Source organism: Pristiophorus japonicus, chromosome 24, assembly GCF_044704955.1.
Source record: "Pristiophorus japonicus isolate sPriJap1 chromosome 24, sPriJap1.hap1, whole genome shotgun sequence".
Taxonomy (NCBI): domain Eukaryota; kingdom Metazoa; phylum Chordata; class Chondrichthyes; family Pristiophoridae; genus Pristiophorus; species Pristiophorus japonicus.
Genome location: NC_092000.1, coordinates 6,565,342 through 6,590,443, shown reverse-complemented (window position 1 = coordinate 6,590,443; position 25,102 = coordinate 6,565,342). Strand labels below are relative to the sequence as shown.

General features: G+C 46.3%; 1 protein-coding gene across 2 annotated transcripts in view; it reads left to right on the top strand.

The window, feature by feature from the left end:
- The window catches only part of olfm2a (olfactomedin 2a), a 420,885-nt gene that overhangs the window by 209,244 nt on the left and 186,539 nt on the right, over positions 1-25,102 (top strand). The window contains exons 1-3 of one of the 2 annotated variants that reach the window (XM_070867014.1): positions 3,399-3,510; positions 7,973-7,983; positions 16,604-16,644. The exons of the other annotated variant lie outside the window; for it this stretch is intronic. Coding sequence (XP_070723115.1) covers positions 3,399-3,510; positions 7,973-7,983; positions 16,604-16,644 — 164 coding nt within the window. Of the gene's footprint in view, positions 1-3,398; positions 3,511-7,972; positions 7,984-16,603; positions 16,645-25,102 lie in introns of those variants that run through there. 2 annotated transcript variants of the gene reach the window in all.

Here is a 25,102-nt window from a genome sequence, read left to right as displayed (position 1 = left end):
AGGAGCTGGAGGAATCATCGAAAGGCCTCACCTGCATCAACACGCACAAAGGTCTCTTCATTTACAACAGATGCCCGTTTGGGATTCGATTGGCCGTGGCGATATTCCAGAGGAACATGGAAAGCTTGCTGAAGTCAGTCCCGCGCACCGTGGTCTTTCAGGACGACATCTTGGTTACAGTTTGGGACACCGTTGAGCATCTGCAGAACCTGGAGGAGGTTCTTAGTCGGCTCAATCATGTGGGGCTCAAACGCTCGAAGTGCGTTTTCCTGGCGCCTGAAATGGAGTTCCTGGGGAGAAGAATCGCGGCAGACGGTGTCAGGCCCACCGATTCGAAGACGGAGGCAATCGAGAACACACCGAGACAACAGAACGTGACGGAGCTGTGGTCGTTTCTAGGACTCCTGAACTACTTTGGTAACTTCTTACCGGGCCTTAGCACACTGCTAGAACCCCTGCACTCTTTACTGCACAAAGGAGATGAATGGGTATGGGGTAAAAGCCAAGAAAATGCCTTTGAGAAAGGTAGGAAGCTGTTATGTTCAAACAAATTGCTTGTGTTTTACGATCCGTGTAAAGTTTGGTACTAGCATGTGATGCGTCGTCATACGGTGTCGGGTGTGTATTGCAACAAGTTAATGAATCTGGGAAATTGCAACCGGTTGCTTATGCATCCAGAAGTCTGTCTAAGGCTGAGAGAGCCTACAGAATGATCGGAAAAAAAGCGTTAGCGTGTGTTCACGGGGTAAAGAAAATGCATCAATATCTGCTTGGGCTCAAATTTGAATTGGAAACCGACCATAAGCTGCTTATTTCCCTCTTTTCTGAAAGTAAGGGAATAAATACGAATGCATCGGCCCGCATCCAGAGATGGGCGCTCACGTTGTCCACATACAGCTATACCATCCGCCACAGGCCAGGCACAGAAAACTGAGCCGATGCTCTCAGTGGGCTGCCATTGCCCATCACAGGGGTGGAGATGGCACAGCCCGCAGATTTAGTCATGGTAATGGAAGCATTCGAGAGTGAGCAATCACCTGTTACCGCCCGACAGATTCGAACCTGGACAAGCCAGGACCCCTTACTGTCCTAGTAAAAAAACTGTGTGCTCCACGGGAGTTGATCTCGTGTCCCGTTAGAGATGCAGGAAGAAATAAAGCCGTACCTGCGGCGCAGAGATGAAATGGGAATACAGGCAGACTGCCTCCTATGGGGTAATCGGGTAGTGGTGCCAAAAAAGGGCAGAGACACTTTCATCAGTGATCTCCACAGCACCCACCCAGGCATCGTAATGATGAAAGCGATAGCCAGATCCCACGTGTGGTGGCCCGGTATCGATGCAGATTTAGGGTCCTGCGTGCACAAATGTAACACATGTTCACAGTTAAGCAATGCACCCAGGGAGGCGCCACTAAGTTTATGGTCTTGGCCCTCCAAACCGTGGTCCAGGGTCCATGTCGACTATGCAGGCCCATTCTTGGGAAAAATGTTCCTTGTGGTCGTAGATGCCTACTCCAAATGGATTGAATGTGAGATAATGTCGGCAAGCACGTCCACTGCCACCATTGAAAGCCTGCGGGCCATGTTTGCCACACACGGCCTGCCTGATGTCCTTGTGAGTGACAATGGGCCGTGCTTTACCAGTGCCGAGTTCAAGGAGTTCATGTCCCGCAATGGGATCAAACATGTCACATCTGCCCCGTTTAAACCAGCGTCCAATGGTCAGGCTGAACGAGCAGTGCAAGCAATCAAGCAGAGCTTGAAGAGGGTAACTGAAGGCTCACTGCAGACTCGCCTATCCCGTGTCCTGCTTAGTTACTGCATAAGACCCCACTCGCTCACTGGGGTCCCTCCCGCTGAACTGCTCATGAAAGGGGCACTTAAGACATGGCTCTCATTAGTCCGCCCTGATCTACACGAACAGGTAGAGAGCAGGCGGCTTCAACAGAATACATATCATGATCGCGCAAATGTGTCACGCGAAATTGAGATAAATGATCCTGTATTTGTGTTGAACTATGGACAAGGTCCCAAGTGGCATCCTGGCACTGTTTTGGCCAAAGAGGGGAGTAGGGTGTTTGTGGTCAAACTCTCAAATGGACTCACCTGCAGGGAACACTTGGACCAAACCAAACTCAGATTTACGGACTATCCAGAGCAGCCCACAATAGACTCCACCTTTATCGACCCCCCCAACACACACACCAGTGGCAACCGACTCAGCGGTTGACCACGAAGCAGAACCCATCACCCACAGCAGCCCAGCAGGACTCACCACACCCCCAGCAGCCCAGCAAGGCACAGCGAGGGCCCAACAAACAACTCACCAAAACCAGCATTTGCACCGAGACGATCAACCAGGGAAAGGAAGGCCCCAGATCGACTCACATTGTAAATAGTTACACGATTGACTTTTGGCAGGAGTGTTGTTATGTATGTAAACCTGTAAATCCCATGTCTAACCACCAGAGGGCTTAACCCCTGAAGTCCCAAGGGAGCCCACAATCCCTTGTGAGCACCTGTACATAAAGAGGCCTCACAGGCTGGAGAGGCACTCTGAGATCTGTAATAAAGGACGACAGTCACACCTTACTTTGCTTGCCGTATCTAGTCTGACTCTTTATTCAAGACATAACACTATCAATCACAGTTTTGACAGTTTCGGTTGAATCCCAGCTATTTGAGGGAGAGAGAGTTGCAGATTCCCACTACCCCTTTGTGTGATGGAGTGTTACCTGACATTGCCCCCGAACGGCCTGGCTCTGATTTTAAGGTGATGCCCCTTGATTTCCCCACCAGAGGGAATATTTTCTCTCTATCTCCCCTCTCCAGTCCATTAATCATCTTAAACACCTCAATTAGCTTATCACCTCTTAATCTTCGACAGTCGAGGGAATACAAGCTCATTCTGTGTGACCTGTCCCTCATGATGTTAATCCTGTAGCCATGGTGTCATTTAAAAGTCTGCAGCAGCAAAGATTCCTTCTATTTTTTTTTCCAGTCAGGGAATATTTCTGGCTTAATCACCCAACAGAGATTGTTCCCAGCAATATTTGTGCAATACAGTACTGGCCAGAACTCAAAGTGTTAACCCCCCCCCCTCCTTCCCACCAACACCCCCCCCCCCCCCTTTCAGATCAGATCTCTCTTGTTTTCTCTCGCCTCTTGCCTGTTGAGGCTGACGTCAGGTCTGTGAGCACTGTGTGTGTGTGCGAGAGAGCGAGAGAGAGAGAGAGAGAGATGTGATGTGTTCGGGGCTGGTTTGTTTGGATGCTATCAGGGACCTCGAAGGCTGCATCGATGTGACGACTCAGCCAGGCTGGTACTGAGGGGGGGGCCATCGCGTGCAGGAGCGGTAGTCGGGCAGCGAGGCCAGAGGGAATGAAGACGGGGTCAGGATGAGCGTCCCCTTATTGAAAATTGGAGCTGTGCTCAGCACTATGGCCATGGTGACTAACTGGATGTCTCAGACCTTGCCCACTCTGGTGGGACTCAATGGCACCAAACTAAGTTCGTCGGGGAATACCCAAAAAATAGTGAGTGTGCAATTCCTGAATCCTAAATATCTAGACCTGTTTTAAAAAAGTTTTATGCATTGCTTGACGTTAAAAGTCCGTAACATTATCAAAACCATCCGTGCTCAAAACAGAACTGGTAATGTTTGATTTTTGAGCAACCTCTCCTAATTATGTATGCTTATAATTCCCTAAAACACTGTGCGCATTTCAGTGTTTAAAATCGTACCCCAGAAAGGCATAAAGATTCCTCGCGTTCGCATTATTCAATGTTTGCTATATATTTTTCCTTGCGTGAAGATATAGCTATATATTTTTTAATCTGAAAGTTGCCCTGGTTCTGTATTTTGTGCAGTATCCAGGAAGTGAAGTCGCTGTCTAATGCCGATGCAGAAAGCCCTCTGGTTTATTCTGGGTAACGAGGTAGCACTAGGCTTTTCATTACAGTGTTAACATCGCTTAACTTTCCAAAAATAATCATATTTTGTGCCTTTAAAAGGACAGCAGCATCCAGTTTCTATCTGTCTGTGTCTCTCTGATGGATCAGTCAGTCAGTCTGTGGCGATTTAACTCCCTCTCAGTTTATTTCTCCCTCTCTCGTTCTCTCCCTCTATTCTTCATTTTCCTCCTCACGTTTTCCCCTTTATCCTTTCTTCCTCCATGAGTTCTTCCTTCCTTTCTGCTCCGTTTTCCCTTTATTTTTTTCCTGATCGCCCTCTCTCTATCTTTAATTTCTTCCTGTCCTTCTCAATTCAATGTAGCTAGTCTCCATTTCCCCAGTCTTTGCTCTGTCTCTGGTATTTTCTCTTTCTCGAGTATTGCTCTTGTCTCTCTCCTCTCTGGTCTTTCTCTCTCTCCAGTATGTCTCTCTTCTCATTCTCTCTCTCCTGTACGTTTTCTCTCTCCCCCAGTATTTGTTCTCTCTCTCTCTCCAATATTTCTTTTTCTCCATCTTGCTGATATTTCTCTCTCTCTCCAATATTTCTCTCCTCAGTATTTCTCTTCTCTTGCTAATATCTCCTTCTCTCTCTCCAATATTTCTTCCTCCTCAATATTTCTCTTATTTTGCTAATATATCCTTCTCTCTCTCCAGCATTTTTCTCCCTTCAATGTCTCTCTTCTCTTGCTAATGTCTCCTTCTCTCTCTCCAATATTTCTCTCCTCAATATTTCTCTTCTCTTGTTAATATCTCCTTCTCTCTCTCCAATATTTCTTCCTCCTCAATATTTCTCTTATTTTGCTAATATATCCTTCTCTCGCACCAGCATTTATTTCTCCTCAATATTTTGTTATCTTGCTGAAATCTCTCTCTCTCTCTCCAGCATTTCTCTCTCCTCAACATCTCCTCTCTTCTCTTGCTAATATCTCTTTCTCTCTCTCTCTCCGGTATTTCCCTCCCCTCCAGTATTTAATCTTCTCTCCCTCCAATATTTCTCTTGTCTTTCTCCTCTCAATCTTCCGCACCTCTGAATCTCCTTGTCTCTTCCACATGAACAAACTATGTTTTCTTTTTAAAAACTGTTACTTTAAATGGTTGTGCATTCACAGGTCAGACGCGCGAGCAAGGAAAGAAATCAGATCCTAAGTTTGAAATTGTAGAGTTTGAAAATCCAGGGATGCGCTGATCCATAAGAAATTGGATTTCTTTAGAGAAAAATCACGACATATTTTGACAATAAAGTTCTTAAAACCTCATTTGACATTGAAGCTAAGAGGAACGATTGACACGAGTCGAGTGTCATGCTTTTTGTTCTGGTATAGTTTAAAACCAAAGAATTTCGATCCACTTGTATTTCGATTTAGGGATTCGTGACTCGTCCTCACAGTTGCGCAGATTTACAGAAATATTACATTATCGCAATCTTACTCCCTGCTGTGGTAAAATCTCATAAATGTTCATAAGTTTTGCAAATGATATTGTTTTTGAAGACCACAGGATGGTAAATTTCCTCTGGCGTGATGCATGGTGATAATCAAAATGGATTATAAAGAAACGGTTTTGCTTCGAGGATGACAGGAACAATTCTCCCCTCACCACCTGCTCCGCACCCTCTCCGTATTTCCTTCTCTGCACGTATTTTCTGTCCCTCTAGCGAGTATATGCCTTTTCCTCTCTCTGTTCAGTACTTGCTTTCTTTCTTCTGTCTCTCTTTATTCTGTATTTTCTGATCTCTCTGTCTCTGGTATTTCCCCCTCTAACTATCTCCAGTATTTCCTTTCTTTCTGTTTTCCATCTTTCGGAGGAGATGTTACATAGAAGCATAGAAACATAGAAAATAGGTGCAGGAGTAGGCCAGTCTGCCCTTCGAGCCTGCACCACCATTCAATAAGATCATAAGAACATAAGAATTAGGAACAGGAGTAGGCCATCTAGCCCCTCGAGCCTGCTCCGCCATTCAAAAAGATCATGGCTGATCTGGCCGTGGACTCAGCTCCACTTACCCGCCCGCTCCCCGTAACCCTTAATTCCCTTATTGGTTAAAAATCTATCTATCTGTGATGGCTGATCATTCAACCTCAGTATCCCTTTCCTGCTTTCTCTCCATACCCCTTGATGCCTTTGGCCATAAGGGCCACATCTAACTCCCTTTTGAATATATCTAACGAACTGGCCTCAACAACTCTCTGTGGTAGAGAATTCCACAGGTTCACCACTCTCTGAGTGAAAAAGTTTCTCCTCATCTCGGTCCTAAATGGCTTACCCCTTATTCTTAGACTGTGACCCCTGGTTCTGGAACTCCCCAGCAATGGGAACATTCTTCCTGCCTCTAACCTGTCCAGTCCCGTCAGAATTTTATATGTTTCTATGAGATCCCCTCTCATCCTTCTAAACTCCAGTGGATACAAGCCCAGTTGATCCAGTCTCTCCTCCTGTGTCAGTCCTGCTATCCTGGGAATCAGTCTGGTGAACCTTCGCTGTACTCCCTCAATAGCAAGAACATCCTTCCTCAGATTAGGAGACCAAAACTGAACACAATATTCTAGGTGTGGCCTCACCAAGGCCCTGTACAACTGCAGTAAGACCTCCCTGCTCCTATACTCAAATCCTCTCGATATGAAGTCCAGCATGCAAATTGGCCAGAAATAGCAGCGAACCTGGGGACTGGGAGAAATTTAGAACTCAGCAGAGGAGGACAAAGGGTTTGATTAGGGCAGGGAAAATGGAGTATGAGAAGAAGCTTGCAGGGAACATTAAGACGGATTGCAAAAGTTTCTATAGATATGTAAAGAGAAAAAGGTTAGTAAAGACAAACGTAGGTCCGCTGCAGTCAGAATCAGGGGAAGTCATAACGGGGAACAAAGAAATGGCGGACCAATTGAACAAGTACTTTGGTTCGGTATTCACGAAGGAGGACACGAACAACCTTCCGGTTATAAAAGGGGTCGGGGGGTCTAGTAAGGAGGAGGAACTGAGGGAAATCCTTATTAGCCGGGAAATTGTGTTGGGGAAATTGATGGGATTGAAGGCCGATAAATCCCCAGGGCCTGATGGACTGCATCCCAGAGTACTTAAGGAGGTGGCCTTGGAAATAGTGGATGCGTTGATAGTCATTTTCCAACATTCCATTGACTCTGGATCAGTTCCTATGGAGTGGAGGGTAGCCAATGTAACCCCACTTTTTAAAAAAGGAGGGAGAGAGAAAACAGGGAATTATAGACCAGTCAGCCTGACATCGGTAGTGGGTAAAATGATGGAATCAATTATTAAGGATGTCATAGCAGTGCATTTGGAAAGAGGTGACATGATAGGTCCAAGTCAGCATGGATTTGTGAAAGGGAAATCATGCTTGACAAATCTTCTGGAATTTTTTGAGGTTGTTTCCAGTAGAGTGGATAAGGGAGAACCAGTTGATGTGGTATATTTGGACTTTCAGAAGGCGTTCGACAAGGTCCCACACAAGAGATTGATGTGCAAAGTCAGAGCACATGGGATTGGGGGTAGTGTACTGACATGGATTGAGAACTGGTTGTCAGACAGGAAGCAAAGAGTAGGAGTAAATGGGGACTTTTCAGAATGGCAGGCAGTGACTAGTGGGGTACCGCAAGGTTCTGTGCTGGGGCCCCAGCTGTTTACACTGTACATTAATGATTTAGATGAGGGGATTAAATGTAGTATCTCCAAATTTGCGGATGACACAAAGTTGGGTGGCAGTGTGAGCTGCGAGGAGGATGATGTGAGGCTGCAGAGCGACTTGGATAGGTTAGGTGAGTGGGCAAATGCATGGCAGATGAAGTATAATGTGGATAAATGTGAGGTTATCCACTTTGGTGGTAAAAACAGAGAGACAGACTATTATCTGAATGGTGACAGATTAGGAAAAGGGGAGGTGCAAAGAGACCTGGGTGTCATGGTACATCAGTCATTGAAGGTTGGCATGCAGGTGCAGCAGGCGGTTAAGAAAGCAAATGGCATGTTGGCCTTCATAGCAAGGGGATTTGAGTACAGGGGCAGGGAGGTGTTGCTACAGTTGTACAGGGCATTGGTGAGGCCACACCTGGAGTATTGTGTACAGTTTTGGTCTCCTAACCTGAGGAAGGACATTCTTGCTATTGAGGGAGTGCAGCGAAGGTTCACCAGACTGATTCCCGGGATGGCGGGACTGACCTATCAAGAAAGACTGGATCAACTGGGCTTGTATTCACTGGAGTTCAGAAGAATGAGAGGGGACCTCATAGAAACATTTAAAATTCTGACGGGGTTAGACAGGTTAGATGCAGGAAGAATGTTCCCAATGTTGGGGAAGTCCAGAACCAGAGGTCACAGTCTAAGGATAAGGGGTAAGCCATTTAGGACTGAGATGCGGAGGAACTTCTTCACCCAGAGAGTGGTGAACCTGTGGAATTCTCTACCACAGAAAGTTGTTGAGGCCAATTCACTAAATATATTCAAAAAGGAGTTAGATGAGGTCCTTACTACTCGGGGGATCAAGGGGTATGGCGAGAAAGCAGGAATGGGGTACTGAAGTTGAATGTTCAGCCATGAACTCATTGAATGGCGGTGCAGGCTAGAAGGGCCGAATGGCCTACTCCTGCACCTATTTTCTATGTTTCTATGTTTCTATGCCATTTGCCTTCTTCACCGCCTGCTGTACCTGCATGCCAAACTTCAATGACTGATGTACCATGATACCCAGGTCTCGTTGCACCTCCCCTTTTTCGAATCTGTCACCATTCAGATAATATTCTGTCTTCCTGTTTTTGCCACCAAAGTGGATAACTTCACATTTATCCACATTATACTGCATCTGCCATGCATTTGCCCACTCACCAAACCTGTCCATGTTACCCTGCAGCCTCTAAGCATCCTCCTCACAGCTCACTCTGCCATTTAGCTTAGTGCCATCTGCAAACTTGGAGATATTACATTCAATTCCTTCATCTAAAATCATTAATGTATATTGTAAATAGCTGGGGTCCCAGCACTGAACCCTGCGGCACCCCACTAGTCACAGCCTGCCATTCTGAAAAGGACCCGTTTATTCCAACTCTCTGCTTCCTGTCTGACAACCAGTTTTCTATCCACGTCAATACATTACCTCCAATACCATGTGCTTTAATTTTGCACACCAATCTCTTGTGTGGGACCTTGTCAAAAGCCTTTTGAAAGTCCAAATACACCACATCCACTGGTTCTCCCTTGTCCACTCTACTAGTTACATCCTCAAAAAATTCTAGAAGATTTGTCAAGCATGGTTTCCCTTTCATAAATCCATGCTAACTTGGACCGATCCTGTCACTGCTTTCCAAATGCGCTGCTATTTCATCCTTAATAATTGATCCCAACATTTTCCCCACTACTGATGTCAGGCTAACCGGTCTATAATTACCCGCTTTCTCTCTTCCTCCTTTTTTAAAAAGTGGTGTTACATTAGCTACCCTCCGGTCCATAGGAACATTCGATAGAATGTTGGAAAATGATGACCAATGCATCCACTATTTCTAGGGCCACTTCCTTAAGTACTCTGGGATGCAACCTATCAGACCCTGGGGATTTATCGACCTTCAATCCCATCAATTTCCCTAACACAATTTCCTGACTAAGAAGGATTTCCTTCAGTTCCTTCTTTTTGCTAGACCCTCGGTCCCCTAGTATTTCCAGGAGGTTATTTGTGTCTTCCTTAGTGAAGACAGAACCAAAGTATTTGTTCAATTGGTCTGCCATTTCTTTGTTCCCCATTATAAATTCACCTGAATCTGACTGCAAAGGACCCACTAATCTTTTTCTCTTCACATATCTATAGAAGCTTTTGCAGTCAGTTTTTATGTTCCCTGCAAGCTTCCTCTCGTACTCTTATTTTCCCCCTCCTAATTAAACCCTTTGTCCTCCTCTGCTGAATTCTAAATTTCTCCCAGTCCTCAGGTTTGCTGCTTTTTCTGGCCAATTTATATGCCTCTTCCTTGGATTTAACACGATCCCTAATTTCCCTTGTTAGCCACAGTTGAGCCACCTTCCCCTTTTTACGTTTACTCCAGACAGGAATGTACAATTGTTGAAGTGCATCCACGTGATCTATAAATGTCTGCCATTGCCTATCCACTGTCAACCCTTTAAGTATCCTTTGCCAGTCTATCCTCGCCCATTCACATCTCATACCATCGAAGTTACCTTTCCTTAAGTTCAGGACCCTAGTCTCTGAATTAACTGTGTCACTCTCCATCTTAATAAAGAATGTTATCATATTATGGTCACTCTTCCCCAGGGGCCTCGCACAACAAGATTGCTAATTAGTCCCGAGGCCCTGTCTGCTCTCTCAGGTGGATGGAAAAGATCCCAAGGCACTATTTTGAAGAAAAGCAGGGGAGTTATTCCTGGGGCTGATATTTATCTCTCAACCAAAGTCACTAAAACAGATTATCTGGTCATTATCACATTGCTCTGTGTGGGAGCTTGCTGTGCGCAAATTGGCTGCTGCGTTTCCCACATTACAACAGTGACTACACTCCAAAAGTACTTCATTGGCTGTAAAGGGCTTCGAGACGTCTGTTGGTCATGAAAGGCGCTATATAAATGTAAGTCTTTCATAATTCTATCGTTACTTTCCTCCCTCTCTCTCCAGTATTTCCTCTCTTTCTCTTCAATATTTCCTCCCCCTCTTTCACCCTAAGAGCCACAATAGGGATGGAAAGATAGACAGGTTTTTGAACGATAAGGGAGTCACGGATTATGGGGAGCGGGCGGGGAAGTGGAGTTGAGGCCAAGATCAGATCAGCCATGATCCTATTGAATGGCGGAGCAGGCTCGAGGGGCCGAATGGCCGACTCCTGCTCCTATTTCTTATGTTCTTTAAGCCTGGGGCTCACTGAGTATCTCCAGGCTGCATCTGAGCGTGACCAGCCTGAGGGAGGGGTCGGCCTGTGAGAGCACGAAGAGTCAATTGGAAAATATAAACAAAAATGGTTTTAAATCTTTGAATAAATTCCGTTTGCCTGCATGATCACTCCACTGAAAAAAAGTAATTTCCAGTGTGAAATGTTTTGACAATCTGATGAGCTGAAATGTAAATGCAAATATACCTTTCAGTCACTTCGGGTGGCTGGGAGTTGGATTGACTCCTGCCCTGCTTTAGAGCAACCAGAAAACATTTAATTGATCTACCAACCATCTGAAATGAAATATTATGCAGTGAAATCAATCATCTGTAAAATTATATACAAATTAATGTCATTTTTCGCTCTATGTTTTATAATAACCCTTGTTAGCTTTCTCAGTACCACTTCCTTGTGAACCAGGCAGCTTTCAATAGAGAATGGCTCCATTTGCCCTCCCCACTTTAGACATGTAAGCCCACAGGTAATTGGACCAACGCTAGTTCGATTCTTACGCATTCATTCGTGTGTACTTCAAGCAAATGGTGTCTTTGTTATCTCCAGACTTGACTATTCCAACGCACTCCTGGCTGGCTTCCCACATTCTACCCTACGTAAACTAGTGGTGATCCAAAACTTGGCCGCCTGTGTCCTAACTCGCACCAAGCCCCGCTCACCCATCACCCCCTGTGCTCGCTGCCCCGTGTCCTAACTCGCACCGAGTCCCGCTCACCCATCACCCTCTGTGCTCACTGCCCCGTGTCCTAACTCGCACCAAGCCCTGCTCACCCATCACCCCCTGTGCTCGCTGCCCCGTGTCCTAACTCGCACCGAGTCCCGCTCACCCATCGCTCCCTGTGCTCACTGCCCCGTGTCCTAACTCGCACCAAGTCCCACTCACCCATCACCCCCTGTGCTCGCTGCCCCGTGTTCTAACTCGCACCAAGTCCCGCTCACCCATCACCCCCTGTGCTCACTTCCCCGTGTCCTAACTCACACCAAGTCCCGCTCACCCATCGCTTCCTGTGCTCGCTGACCTACATTGGCTTCCGGTTAAGCAATGCCTCGATTTCAAAATCTCATTCTTGTTTACAAATTCCTCCATGGCCCTCGCCCCTCCCTATCTCTGTAATCTCCGTTAGCCCCACAACCCGCCCCCCCCCGCCGAGATGTCTGCGCTCCTCAACTAATTCTGCCCTCCTGAGCATCCCTGATTATAATCGCTCCACCATCGGTGGCCGTGCCTTCTGTTGCCTGGGCTCTAAGCTCTGGAACTCCCTCCCTAAACCTCTCTACCTCTCGACCTCTCTTTCCTCCTTTAAGACGCCCGTTAAAACCTACCTCTTTGACCTTTTTCTTCTGAGGCAGTCCCCCGAGAATCGAGGATGACTTGCTTCCACATTAACAGGAGTTCTCAGGTGACTGATGAGACCAATGCGGGACCTACAGTCTCTGTCACAGGTGGGGCAGACGGTGGTTGGAGGGACGGGTGGGTGGGGTGTTTGGGTTGTCGGACGTTCCTTCCGCTGTTTGTCCTACCTGGAGATAGGATCCAAACTCAGTTAGAAATGGCAGAGCTTGTGGCTCAGTGGGCAGCACTCTCGCCTCGGAGTCAAAAGGTTGTGGGTTCAAGTCCCACTCCAGGGACTCGAGCACAAAAATCTAGGCCTACACTCCCAGTGCAGTGCTGAGGGAGTACCGCACTGTTGGAGGGAAGTGCTGAGGGAGTGTCGGAGGGGTAGTACTGTGAGAGTGCCGCATTGTCGGAGGGGTAGTACTGAGGGAGCGCCGCACTGTCGGAGGGGCAGTACTGAGGGAACGCTGCACTGTCAGAGGTGCTGTCTTTTGGATGAGATGTTAAACCGAGGCCCCACCTGCCCTCTCAGGTGGATGTAAAAGATCCCATGGCACTATTTCATAGAAGAGCAGGGGAGTTATCCCCGGTGTCCTGGGGCCAATATTTATCCCTCAGTCAACATAACAAAAACAGATTATCCAGTCATTATCACATTACTGTTTGTGGGAGCTTGCTGTGTGCAAATTGGCTGCCGCGTTTCCCACATTACAACAGTGACTACACTCCAAAAGTACTTCATTGGCTGGAAAGCGCTTTGGAAGTCCTGCGGTCGTGTATGGGGCTACATAAATTCAGGTCTCTCTTTCTTTAGTGACAACGGCTGGAACGGGCAAGTGGACGGGCATTGGGGGAGGACAGGGTCGGGGCTAAACCCTGATAACTATGGCAGCTGAATAGCCTCACAGCCTAGAATGGACTTTTCCTGCAGGTCGAGGGGAGATTTGAAGCTAAAACTAGCATCAATTCCTCTCGGGGGTGTAAAAAGACCCAAATCAGCGCCACGTACAAACGGGCTGAAAGGAGACGAAATGAAAGACTTGCATTTATATAGCGCCTTTCACGACGGCCGGACGTCCCAAAGCGCTGTACAGCCAATGAAGTACTTTGTTAAGTGCAGTCACTGCTGCAATGTAGGAAACGCAGCAGCCAATTTAATAATGACCAGATAATCTGTTGATTGAGGGAAGAAAGTTGGCATGGAGATCGGGGAAAATGGCGATTTCTTTGGTGGTGCGTTAATATGATGTTATTTTGCACAGCTGCCTTTATTATTTCATAGAATTACATCGAATTTAACAGCTGCTAGTCAGGCCATTCGGCCCAATGGCTCCGTGCCAGGGTTTATGTTCCACACCAACCTCCTCCCACCTCTCGCCATCTCACCCCATCACATATCCTTCTATTCCTGATTCCCGGGATGGCAGGACTGACATATGAAGAAAGACTGGATCGACTGGGCCTGTATTCACTGGAGTTTAGAAGAATGAGAGGGGATCTCATGGAAACATATAAAATTCTGACGGGACTGGACAGGTTAGATGCGGGAAGAATGTTGCCGATGTTGGGGAGTTCCAGAACCAGGGGTCACAGTCTAAGGATAAGGGGTAAGCCATTTAGGACCGAGATGAGGAGAAACTTCTTCACTCAGAGAATTGTGAATCTGTGGAATTCTCTACCACAGAAAGTTGTTGAGGCCAGTTCGTTAGATATATTCAAAAGGGAGTTAGATGTGGCCCTTACAGTAAAGGGATCAAGGGGTATGGAGAGAAAGCAGGAATGGGGTACTGAGGGAATGATCAGCCATGATCTTATTGAATGGTGGTGCAGGCTCGAAGGACCGAATAGCCTGCTCCTGCACCTATTTTCTATGTTTCTATGTTTCTCCCTCATCTGTTTATCCAGCTTCCCCTTAAATACATCGATACTATTCGCCTCAACCCCTCCCTGTGGCAGCGAGTTCCACATTCTCACCCCTCTCTCTGGGTGAAGAAGTTTCTCCTGAATTCCCCATTGGATTTATCGGTGACTATCTCTCATGGATGGCCTGTAGTTTTGCATTCCTCCACTATCTCGGTCTCAACATCATGATTCATCACTTGTAATCAAACGCAAAAACAAAGTTATTTCCCCCAAAGGCAAGGTGTTTGTAGGCTCACACTGCAGAGAACTGAGTGAAGTATGAATCCAGGGATAGGTCCGTCTCCAATCTAATTATTCCTCTTCAAATATATTGAAACTCTTAAATTGGGAGGATTGGGTTGGGGGGGGGGGGAAATTGGAATACTTTTCTGCGGAAATATTTATGGTGTTAGAGCTGATTTCAAGGACCGCGTCTTTAAATCAGCTGCTCCTATCCCAGAATTGGCTCCTTCATAGGCCTCGAAATATTCTCCTTTGGACACCACCGGTTTTATGGCCCAATGTTTGCTGCGTTCAGGGTGGATTTAAAATCAAATAAAGAAAGCACATCTCTTTAGTGTTGCCCTCTGCCTCGTGCCAAGCCAATAATGCTCCTGAAATGAGATCAATCACAGCGAGAATGGTAATATTGAACTTTTCATTTTTTTGTGATGTGAGATTTATTTAATTAAATTTAAATTCCCCTCGGCTGCCGTGGTGGGATTTGAACTCACGTCTCTGACTCATCGTTCCAGGCCTCTGGATCAGAGGCCCAGCAACATAACCATTTCTCCTTCTGAAAGAAAGTGCTGGCATTGGAAGTTGTCATAGAGTGCCACCTAGTGGACAGACAATAAAAGGGTCACGTGACACGTTCTGTTAAGAGCCATCTTGTCTCTGTCCTCGGCCTCCTGCACTGTTCCAATGAAGCTTGGAACAGCAACTCATCTTTCGTTTAGGCTCTTTACAGGCTTCTGGACTCAACATCGAGTTCAACAATTTCAGATAAACCCTGCCCATTTTTGACTCCCTTCCCCGCCCCCGCATTTTATATCTTTTTTTTTTCTCTTTGTCCCCAATGGCAGCCAGTAATTATCCCGCCATTCACACCCTATCCAGATTAACCTTTCTCTAACTCCTGCCATTACCATCTCAAGTCAGCCCATCATCCCTTTTGTTCTCTCTAATCTCTCCTGCCTTCCCCCCCTATCACAGACCTTCCCTTTTGTTCTCTCCTCCCCTCCCCCTTTCAGTGCTCCTTAACAATCTGTTCATTTCGAACATTCGCCAGTTCTGACCAAGGGTCATCCACCCAAAACGTTAACTCTGTTTCTCTCTCCACAGATGCTGCCTGACCCACTTAGTATTTCCAGCATTTTCTGTTTTTTATTTCAGATTCCAGCATCCGCAGTATTTTGCTTTTTGTGTGAGAGTGTGAGTGTGGAGAGGTGTGTGCGTGTGTATTGGCGATATTGTAAAGATATCACAGGGAGTGTTGGCTTAGAGTCTGCACCCGAGTCTCTGGAGTGGTACTTGAACCCACAACCTTTTGACTCAAAGGCGAGAGTGCTGCCCACTGAGCCACAGCTGACATCGAGTTGTTATTGTTGGTGCAAAAACTCTAGGGTCAAATGAAACGCTGGGTTAAACCCTTTGAGAGATTTTCAAAGTTCCTTATTATTCAACAGTGGTACTGGCTCGGCGATCAATAGCGGCAGAACTTGGGCCACTGAGATCTGCCTGTTTAATCCTTGGCCACCTTGGATGCTTCCGACCTCTCATTGATTAGCTGGCAAATGGGTAGAAGGTGCTAATAAGATGTTTCCCTTGGTGTTTAGCGGCTCTGCTGCCCACTGATCAGCAAAGAAGGAACGCTGAAGTTTTCTTTTTCCCACAATTCAGCGGTCGGCCATCTTTGGACGCTCGGTATCGCACTTGGGGCTGATAGCTTTCACCGATTGAGATGTTTTCCTGAATATAATTTTACAGTGTTATCAGGGGAACAATCAATAAGGGAGGCAAGATGTGCCACTTGGCAACTCGTGAATTGCTGTGGGTGTTACTGTTTCATTGTGGGCCAATGTGGCAGACAATTTTGCACAGTCAGCACCCAGCGGCACCGTGGGAGACAGACGGCCAGACAAGCTGCTTAGGTGCTGCTTCTTGAAAGATGACTGTTGACCAAGGTACCCGGGGAGCTCTCTGCTCTGCTTCAAATCGTTTCCATGGGACCTTAACATCGACCAGGCAATGAATTGTAGTCCTCTTTCTGCCGTCTACCACTGAGTGAAGAAATTCCTCCTCATCTCCGTCCTAAATAGAAACATGACATAGAAACATAGACAATAGGAGCAGGAGTAGGCCATTCGGCCCCTCGAGTCTGCACCACCATTCAATATGATCATGGCTGATCCTCTATCTCAACACCAGATTCCCGCTTTCTCCCCATACCCCTTGATGCCTTTTGTTTCTCGAAATCTATCCATCTCCCTCTTAAATATATTCAGTGACTCGGCCTCCACAGCCTTCTGTGGTAGAGAATTCCACAGGTTCACCACCCTCTGAGTGAAAACATTTCTCCTCATCTCAGTCCTAAATTTCCTGCCCCGTATCCTGAGACTGTGATCCCTTGTTCTAGACTTCCCAGCCAGGGGAAACATCCTCCCCGCATCCAGTCTGTCCAACCCCGTCAGAATTTTATACCTTTCAATGAGATCCCCTCTCATTCTTCTAAACTCGAGTGAATACAGGCCGAGTCGACCCAATCTCTCCTCATACGACAGTCCTGCCATCCCAGGAATCAGTCTGGTGAACCTTCGCTGCACTCCCTTCTATGGCAAGTATATCCTTTCTTAGGTAAGGAGACCAAAACTACACACAATACTCCAGGTGCGGTCTCACCAAGGCCCTGTATAACTGTAGTAAGACATCCTTGCTCCTGTACTCAAATCCTTTTGCAATGAAGGCCAACATACCATTTGCCTTCCTCACTGCTTGCTGCACCTGCACATTTGCTTTCAATGACTGGTGTACAAGGACACCCAGGTCCCAATGTACATCGACACTTCCCAAACTATCACCATTTAAATAATACTTTGTCCTTATGTTTTTCCTACCAAAGTGGATAACTTTACATTTATTCACATTATACTGCATCTGCCATGTGTTTGCCCACTCACTCAACCTATCTAAGTCGCCTTGCAGTGTCTTTGCATCCTCCTCACAACTCACAATCCCACCTGTGTCGTCAGCAAACTTGGAAATATTACATTTGGTTCCCTCATCCAAATCATTGATATATATTGTGAATAGCTGAGGCCCAAGCACTGATCCCTGTGGTACCCCACTAGTCACTGCCCGCTACCCCGAAAAAGACCCGTTTATTCCTACTCTCTGTTTCCTGTCAGTTAACCAATTTTCAATCCATGCCAGTACATTACTCCCAATCCTATGCACTTTAATTTTGCACACTAACCTCTTATGTGGGACTTTATCAAAGGCCTTCTGAAAATCCAAATACACTGCATCCACTGGTTCTCCCTTATCTATTCTATCAGTTACACCCTCAAAAAACTCCAGTAGGTTTGTCAAACATGATTTTCCTTTCATAAATTAAGAGAAATTAAGGATAGTGTTAAATCCAAGGAAGAGGCCTATAAATTGGCCAGAAAAAGCAGCAAACCTGAGGACTGGGAGAAATTTAGAATTCAGCAGAGGAGGACAAAGGGCTTAATTAGGAGGGGGAAAATAAAGTATGAGAGGAAGCTTACCAGGAACATAAAAACTGACTGCAAAAGCTTCTGTAGCTATGTGAACAGAAAAAGTTTAGTGAAGACAAACATAGGTCCCTTGCAGTCAGATTCAGGTGAATTTATAGTGGGGAACAAAGAAATGGCAGACCAATTGAACAAATATTTTGGTTCTGTCTTCACGAAGGAAGACACAAATAACCTTCTGGAAATACTAGGTGACCGAGGGTCTAATGAGAAGGAGGAACTGAAGGATATCCTTATTAGGCAGGAAATTGTGTTAGGGAAATTGATGGAATTGAAGGCCGATAAATCCCTGGGGCCTCATAGTCTGCATCCCAGAGTACTTAAGGAAGTGGCCCTAGAAATAGTGGATGCATTGGTGATCATTTTCCAACAGTCTATCGACTCTGGATCAATTCCTATGGACTGGAGGGTAGCTAATGTAACAGCATTTTTTTAAAAAGGAGGGAGAGAGAAAACGGGTAATTATAGATCGGTTAGCTGACATCAGTAGTGGGGAAAATGTTGGAATCAATTTATTAAAGATGAAATAACAACGCATTTGGAAAGCAGTGACAGGATCGGACCGAGTCAACATGGATTTATGAAAGGGAAAGCATACTTGATAAGTCTTCTGGAATTTTTTGAGGATGTAACTAGTAGAGTGGACAAGGGAGAACCAGTGGATGTGGTGTATTTGGACTTTTAAAAGGCTTTTCACAAGAGATTGGTGTGCAAAATTAAAGCACATGGTATTGGGGGTAATGTACTGATGTGGATAGAGAACTAGTTGGCAAACAGGAACAGAGAGTCGGGATAAATGGGTCCTTTTCAGAATGGCAGGCAGTGACTAGTGGGGTGCAGCAGGGCTCAGTGCTGGGACCCCAGGTATTTACAATATACATTAATGATTTGGATGAAGGAATTGAGTGTAATATCTCCAAGTTTGCAGATGACACTAAGCTGGGTGGCGGTGTGAGCTGTGAGGAGGACGCAAAGAGGCTGCAGGGTGACTTGGACAAGTTAGGTGAGTGGGCAAATACATGGCAGATGCAATATACTGTGGATAAATGTGAGGTTATCCACTTTGGGGGCAAAAACACGAAGGCAGAATATTATCTGAATGGTGACAGATTAGGAAAAGGGGAGGTGCAACAAGACCTGGGTGTCATGGTACATCAGTCATTGAAAGTTGGCATGCATGTACAGCAGGCGGTGAAGAAGGCAAATGGCATGTTGGCCTTCATAGCGAGGGGATTTGCGTATAGGATAAGCGAGGTCTTATTGCAGTTGTACAGGGCCTTGGTGAGGCCTCACCTGGAATATTGTGTTCAGTTTTGGTCTCCTAATCTGAGGAAGGACATTCTTGCTATTGAGGGAGTGCAGCGAAGGTTCACCAGACTGATTCCAGGGATGGCTGGACTGACATATGAGGAGAGACTGGATCGACTGGGCCTTTATTCATTGGAGTTTAGAAGAATGAGAGGGGATCTCATAGAAACATATAAAATTTTGTCGGGACTGGACATGTTAGATGCAGGAAGAATGTTCCTGATGTTGGGGAAGTCCAGAACCAGGGGACACAGTCTAAGGATAAGGGGTAAGCCATTTAGGACTGAGATGAGAAGAAACTTCTTCACTCAGAGAGTTGTGAACCTGTGGAATTCCCTGCCGCAGAGAGTTGTTGATGCCAGTTCATTGGATATATTCAAGAGGGAGTTAGATATGGCCCTTACGGCTAAAGGGATCAAGGGGTATGGAGAGAAAGCAGGAAAGGGGTACTGAGGTGAATGATCAGCCATGATCTTATTGAATGTTGGTGCAGGCTCGAAGGGCCGAATGGCCTACTCCTGCACCTATTTTCTATGTTTCTAAATCCATGTTGACTTTGTTTAATCCCGTTGATATTATCTACATGTGCCGTTATCACATCCTTTATAATAGACTCCAGCATTTTCCCTACTACTGATGTTAGGCTAACCGGTCTGTAGTTCCCCGTTTTCTCTCTCCCTTCTTTTTTAAATAGTGGGGTTACATTTGCCACCCTCCAATCTGCAGGAACTGTTCCATAATCTATAGAATTTTGGAAGATGACAACCAATTCATCGACTATTTCCATGGCTACCTCTTTTAGTACTCTGGGATGCGGATCATCAGACCCTGGGATTTATCGGCCTTCAGTCCCATTAGTTTTTCTAGCACTATTTTCTTACTAATTATCATTTCCTTTAATTCCTCTTGCTCACTAGACCCTTGGTTCTCTAGCATTTCTGGGATGTTATTTGTGTCCTCTTTTGTGAAGACAGAACCGAAGTATAAGTGGCCGACCCCTGATCCTGAGACTGTGACCCCTGGTTCTAGACTCCCCAGCCCGGGGAAAACACCCTCCCTGCATCTTCCCTGTCAAGCCCTGTAAAAATGTTGTATGTTTCAATGAGATCACCTCTAAAGTCGAGAGAATATAGGTCTAATCTGCCCAATCTCTCCTCATAAGACAATCCCCCCATCCCAGGAATCAGTCTGGTGAACCTTCGTTGCACTCCCTCTGTGGCAAGTATATCCTTCCTTGGGTAAGGAGACCCAAACTGTACACAATACTCCAGGTGTGGGCCCTAGTGGGCAGGATTGAGAGAGTGGGGCTGGTCAGGGGTCATGGAGTGCGACCTCATCACATGTCAAGAGTCCTGAGAGGACTGGAGAAGGTCGAAGGTCAAAGTGAACGCTTTTAAATATCCGGGGAAAAATCTATTTATTTTTTAAACACTCGCAATTGAATAAAATGGAGACCAGCTTGCTCAGGACAGACCCGGGTACAGATCCGGTCTATTCTGTTCCGAGTGGTCAGAATCGTCGAACCATAAAAATTTACAGCACGGAAGGAGGCCATTTCGGCCCATCGTGTCCGTGCCGGCCGATAAAGAGCTACCCAGCCTAATCCCACTTTCCTGCTCTGGGTCCGTAGCCCTGCAGGTTACGCACTTCAAGCGCACATCCAGGTACTGTTTAAATGTGGTGAGGGTTTCTGCCTCTACCACCCTTTCAGGCCGTGAGTTCCAGACCCCCACCACCCTCTGGGTGACTAAATTCTCCCTCAAATCCCCTCTAAACCTCCTACCAATTACTTTACATCTATGGCCCCTGGTTGTTGACCCCTCTGCTAAGGGAAATAGGTCCGTCCTATCCACTCTATCCAGGCCCCTCAAAATTTTATACACCTCAATAAGGTCCCACCTCAGCCTCCTCTGTTCCAAAGAAAACAACCCCAGCCTCTCCAATCTTTGCCCATCGCTAAAATTCTCCAGTCCTGGCAACAACCTCGGAAATCTCCTCTGCACCCTCTCCAGTGCAATCACATCTTTCCTGTAATGTGCTGACCAGAACTGCACGCAGTACTCCAGCTGTGGCCTAACCAGTGTTTTATACAGTTCAAGCCTATCCAATCTTTCCTCTACTTGCCGTCTACTTGCCAAATGAACTAAGACAGCACAGCAGTGCGAGCGGCTACAAGCTGTCTCCAATGTAACACTGCAATCACCATTTGTTCAATATGTTTTGCCCAGCCAGGAGAACCTGTGGGTGACAGCAAGAGCTGCAGTCAGTTCTTCCGAGCTGTGCCTCGCTGCCACTTGGCGTATTCTGATTAACTGGCATGCGCAATGGTCTCCACTTAACAGGGATTCCTGTTACGCTACAGGGAATGAGTTAAGACAAGTTTAATGAAAACAAGCGCTCTACTCAGAGCTCCCACAAGGCTAGCAAGCCCCAGGTGGGCAGAGGAAACTCTTCAAGGACACCCTCAAAGCCTCCTTGGAAAAAAGTGCAAAATCCCCACTGACACCTGGGAGTCCCTGGGCCGAGACCGCCCAAAGTGGAGGAGGCTCATCCGGGAGGGCGCCGAACACCTCCAGCCTCTTCGCCGGGAGCAGGCAGAGGCCAAGCACAAACAGCGGAAGGAGCGCACGACAAACCCAAGCCCCCCACCCACCCGTCCCTCCAACCACCGTCTGCCCCACCTGTGACAGAGACTGTCGGTCCCACATTGGACTCATCAGTCACCTGAGAACTCCTGTTAGTGTGGAAGCAAGTCATCCTCGACTCCGCGGGGGCTACTTTTTAAGAAGACAGATGAAAACCAGGGGTCACAGTCTAAGGACAAGGGGTAAGCCATTTAGGACCGAGATGAGGAGAAACTTCTTCACTCAGAGAATTGTGAACCTGTGGAATTCTCTACCAAAGAAAGCTGTTGAGGCCAGTTCGTTAGATATATTCAAAAGGGAGTTAGATGTGGCCCTTACGGCTAAAGAGATCAAGGGGTATGGAGAGAAAGCAGGAATGGGGTACTGAAGTTGCATGATCAGCCATGATCTTATTGAATGGTGGTGCAGGCTCGAAGGGCTGAATGGCCTACTCCTGCACCTATTTTCTATGTTTCTAAAATATTCTAATCATAACTCCTGTCTAGTTTAAGCTCCTGTTGATGGCTGTGTGGTTTCATAATAATTTCCTCATGCTTTCGGTATCTTAAGCAGGATATCACAGTCTGATTAGAACATGTATTTCTTGCCTGGAATATAAGCTGCGTCCATAATTTAGACAGTGTGGGCACATTTGTGGTGTTAATGTGCAATATTCTTATAAGTTTCATTTGCCTGTCATGAAAGCTAACATAGCCATTAAAACTCTGATTCATTGAACTAATATTGAGCAGTTTCAATTCACCCCGCACTTTCCCTGATGATTTTATGTCTGGATGCAATTAGAAACTTGCAGGAGAAAAAAAATCAGTGGGAAAATGACATTAAAATCCGAGATTGCTGGAAAGTACACAGCCAATCTCACGGCAGCTGTGCAGAGATAAGATCGGGTAAAGGTGCTCAGCGAGACCCTTCCTTACATTTCCCCAGTGAGAACCCCCAGCGCAGTCATAAGCAAAGAACATAAGAATTAGGAGCAGGAGTCGGCCATTTGGCCCCTCGAGCCCTGCTCCGCCATTCACTGAGATCATGGCTGATCTTCGACCTCAACTCCACTTTCCCGCCCGATCCCCATATCTCTTGATTCCCTTAATATCCAAAAATCTATCGATCTCAGCCTTGAATATACTCAACGACTGAGCCTCCACAGCCCTCTGGGGCAGAGAATTCCAAAGATTCACCACCCTCTGAGTGAAGAAGTTTCTCCTCATCTCAGTCCTAAATGGCCGACCCCTTATCCTGAGACTGTGACCCCTGGTTCTAGACTCCCCAGCCCGGGGGAAACATCCTCCCTGCATCTACCCTGTCAAGCCCTGTAAGAATGTTGTATGTTTCCATGAGATCACCTCTCATTCTTCTAAACTCTAGAGAATACAGGCCTAGTCTGCTCAATCTCTCCTCATAGGACAATCCCCCCATCCCAGGAATCAGTCTGGTGAACCTTTGTTGCACTCCCTCTATGGCAATTATATCCTTCCTTGGGTAAGGAGACCAGAACTGTGCACAAGAATTTGCTCAGGGACAAGTATAATGTGGATAAATGAGAGGTTACCCACTTTGGGGGCAAAAACACAAAGGCAGAATATTATCTGAATGGCGGCAGATTAGGAAAAGGGGAGGTGCAATGAGACCTGGGTGTCATGGTACATCAGTCACTGAAGATTGGCATGCAGGTACAGCAGGTGATGAAGAAGGCAAATGGCTAGGAGATTTGAGTATTGGAGCAGGGAGGTCTTACTGCAGTTGTACAGGGCCTTGGTGAGGCCACACCTGGAATATTGTGTACAGTTTTGGTCTCCTAATCTGAGGAAGGACATTCTTGCTATTGAGGGAGTGCAGCGAAGGTTCACCAGACTGATTCCCGGGATGGCAGGACTGACATATGAGGAGAGACTGGATCAACTGGACTTGTATTCACTGGAGTTTAGAAGAATGAGAGTGGATCTCACAGACACATATGAAATTCTGACAGGACTGGACAGGTTAGATGCAGGAAGAATGTTCCTGATGTTGGATAAAGGGTAAGCCATTTAGGACTGAGATGAGGAGAAACTTCTTCACTCAGAGAGTTGTGAACCTGTGGAATTCTCTACCACAGAAAGTTGTTGAGGCCAGTTCGTCAGCTATATTCAAAAGGGAGTTAGATATAGCTCTTACGGCTAAAGGGATTAAGGGGTGTGGAGAGAAAGCAGGAATGGGGTACCGAAGTGAATGATCAGCCATGAGATTTGAGCAGACTCGAGGGGCTAGATGGCCTACTCCTGTTCCTAATTCTTATGATCATATTGAATGGTGGTGCAGGCTCGAAGGGCTGATTGGTCTACTCCTGCACCTATTTTCTATGTTTCTATGTTTCTATGAGACTGACAGCCAACCAGTGTTGCCATAAGCCTAGGACATCCACAGTGCAAAGTACAGAAAGGCATATAGATGCATACAGCACAGGAGTAGGCCATTCGGCCCATCATGACCGTGCTCGCTGTTTGAAAGAGTGATCCAATTAGTCCCACTCCCTATAGCCCAGCATTGCTTTTTCTTTTCAAGTATTTATCCAGTATCCTTTTTTGAACTTATTATTGAATCCGCTCCCACCGCCCTTGCAGGTAGCGCTTTCTCGATCACAACAACTCGCTGCCTAAACGAAAAACTCATCTCCCCCGCTGGTTCTTTTGCCAATCGCCTTAAATCTGTGTCCTCTGATTACCAACCCTCCCGCCAGTTTCCCTCCGTCTACTCTATCAAATCCCGTTGTGATTTTGAACACCTCTGTCAAATCTCGCTCGAACCTTCTCTGCTCGAAGGAGAACAGAGAAACAAAGATATATAAGGACAAAGCTAGAAGAAACATGGGCATAAATAAGATGGAGTTAACACAGCTCAGTTGCCACCTCTGGTCCAATTTGTGCCTGTGTGTCTCACTGGTTGATTTCCCATGGTGCAGTGTTGAGGCAAAGGAGATTTAGAGAGTCACGGGTAATTGGAGCAGGGCTTGTAGTCATAATTCAGCACTTTGTCGTTATTGTTGTTCTGTACAGAGCTACCATGTTATTAGAAACATAGAAACATAGAAAATAGGTGCAGGAGTAGGCCATTCGGCCCTTCGAGCCTGCACCACCATTCAATATGATCATGGCTGATCATGCAACTTCAGTACCCCTTTCCTGCTTTCTCTCCATACCCCTTGATCTCTTTAGCCGTAAGGGCCACATCTAAGTTTATAGTTAAGTTCAGAGGCTGAACTCCAAGACAACACCTTCACCGAGGTGTACGAAAGCATGGGCCTTTCACTAAACATCC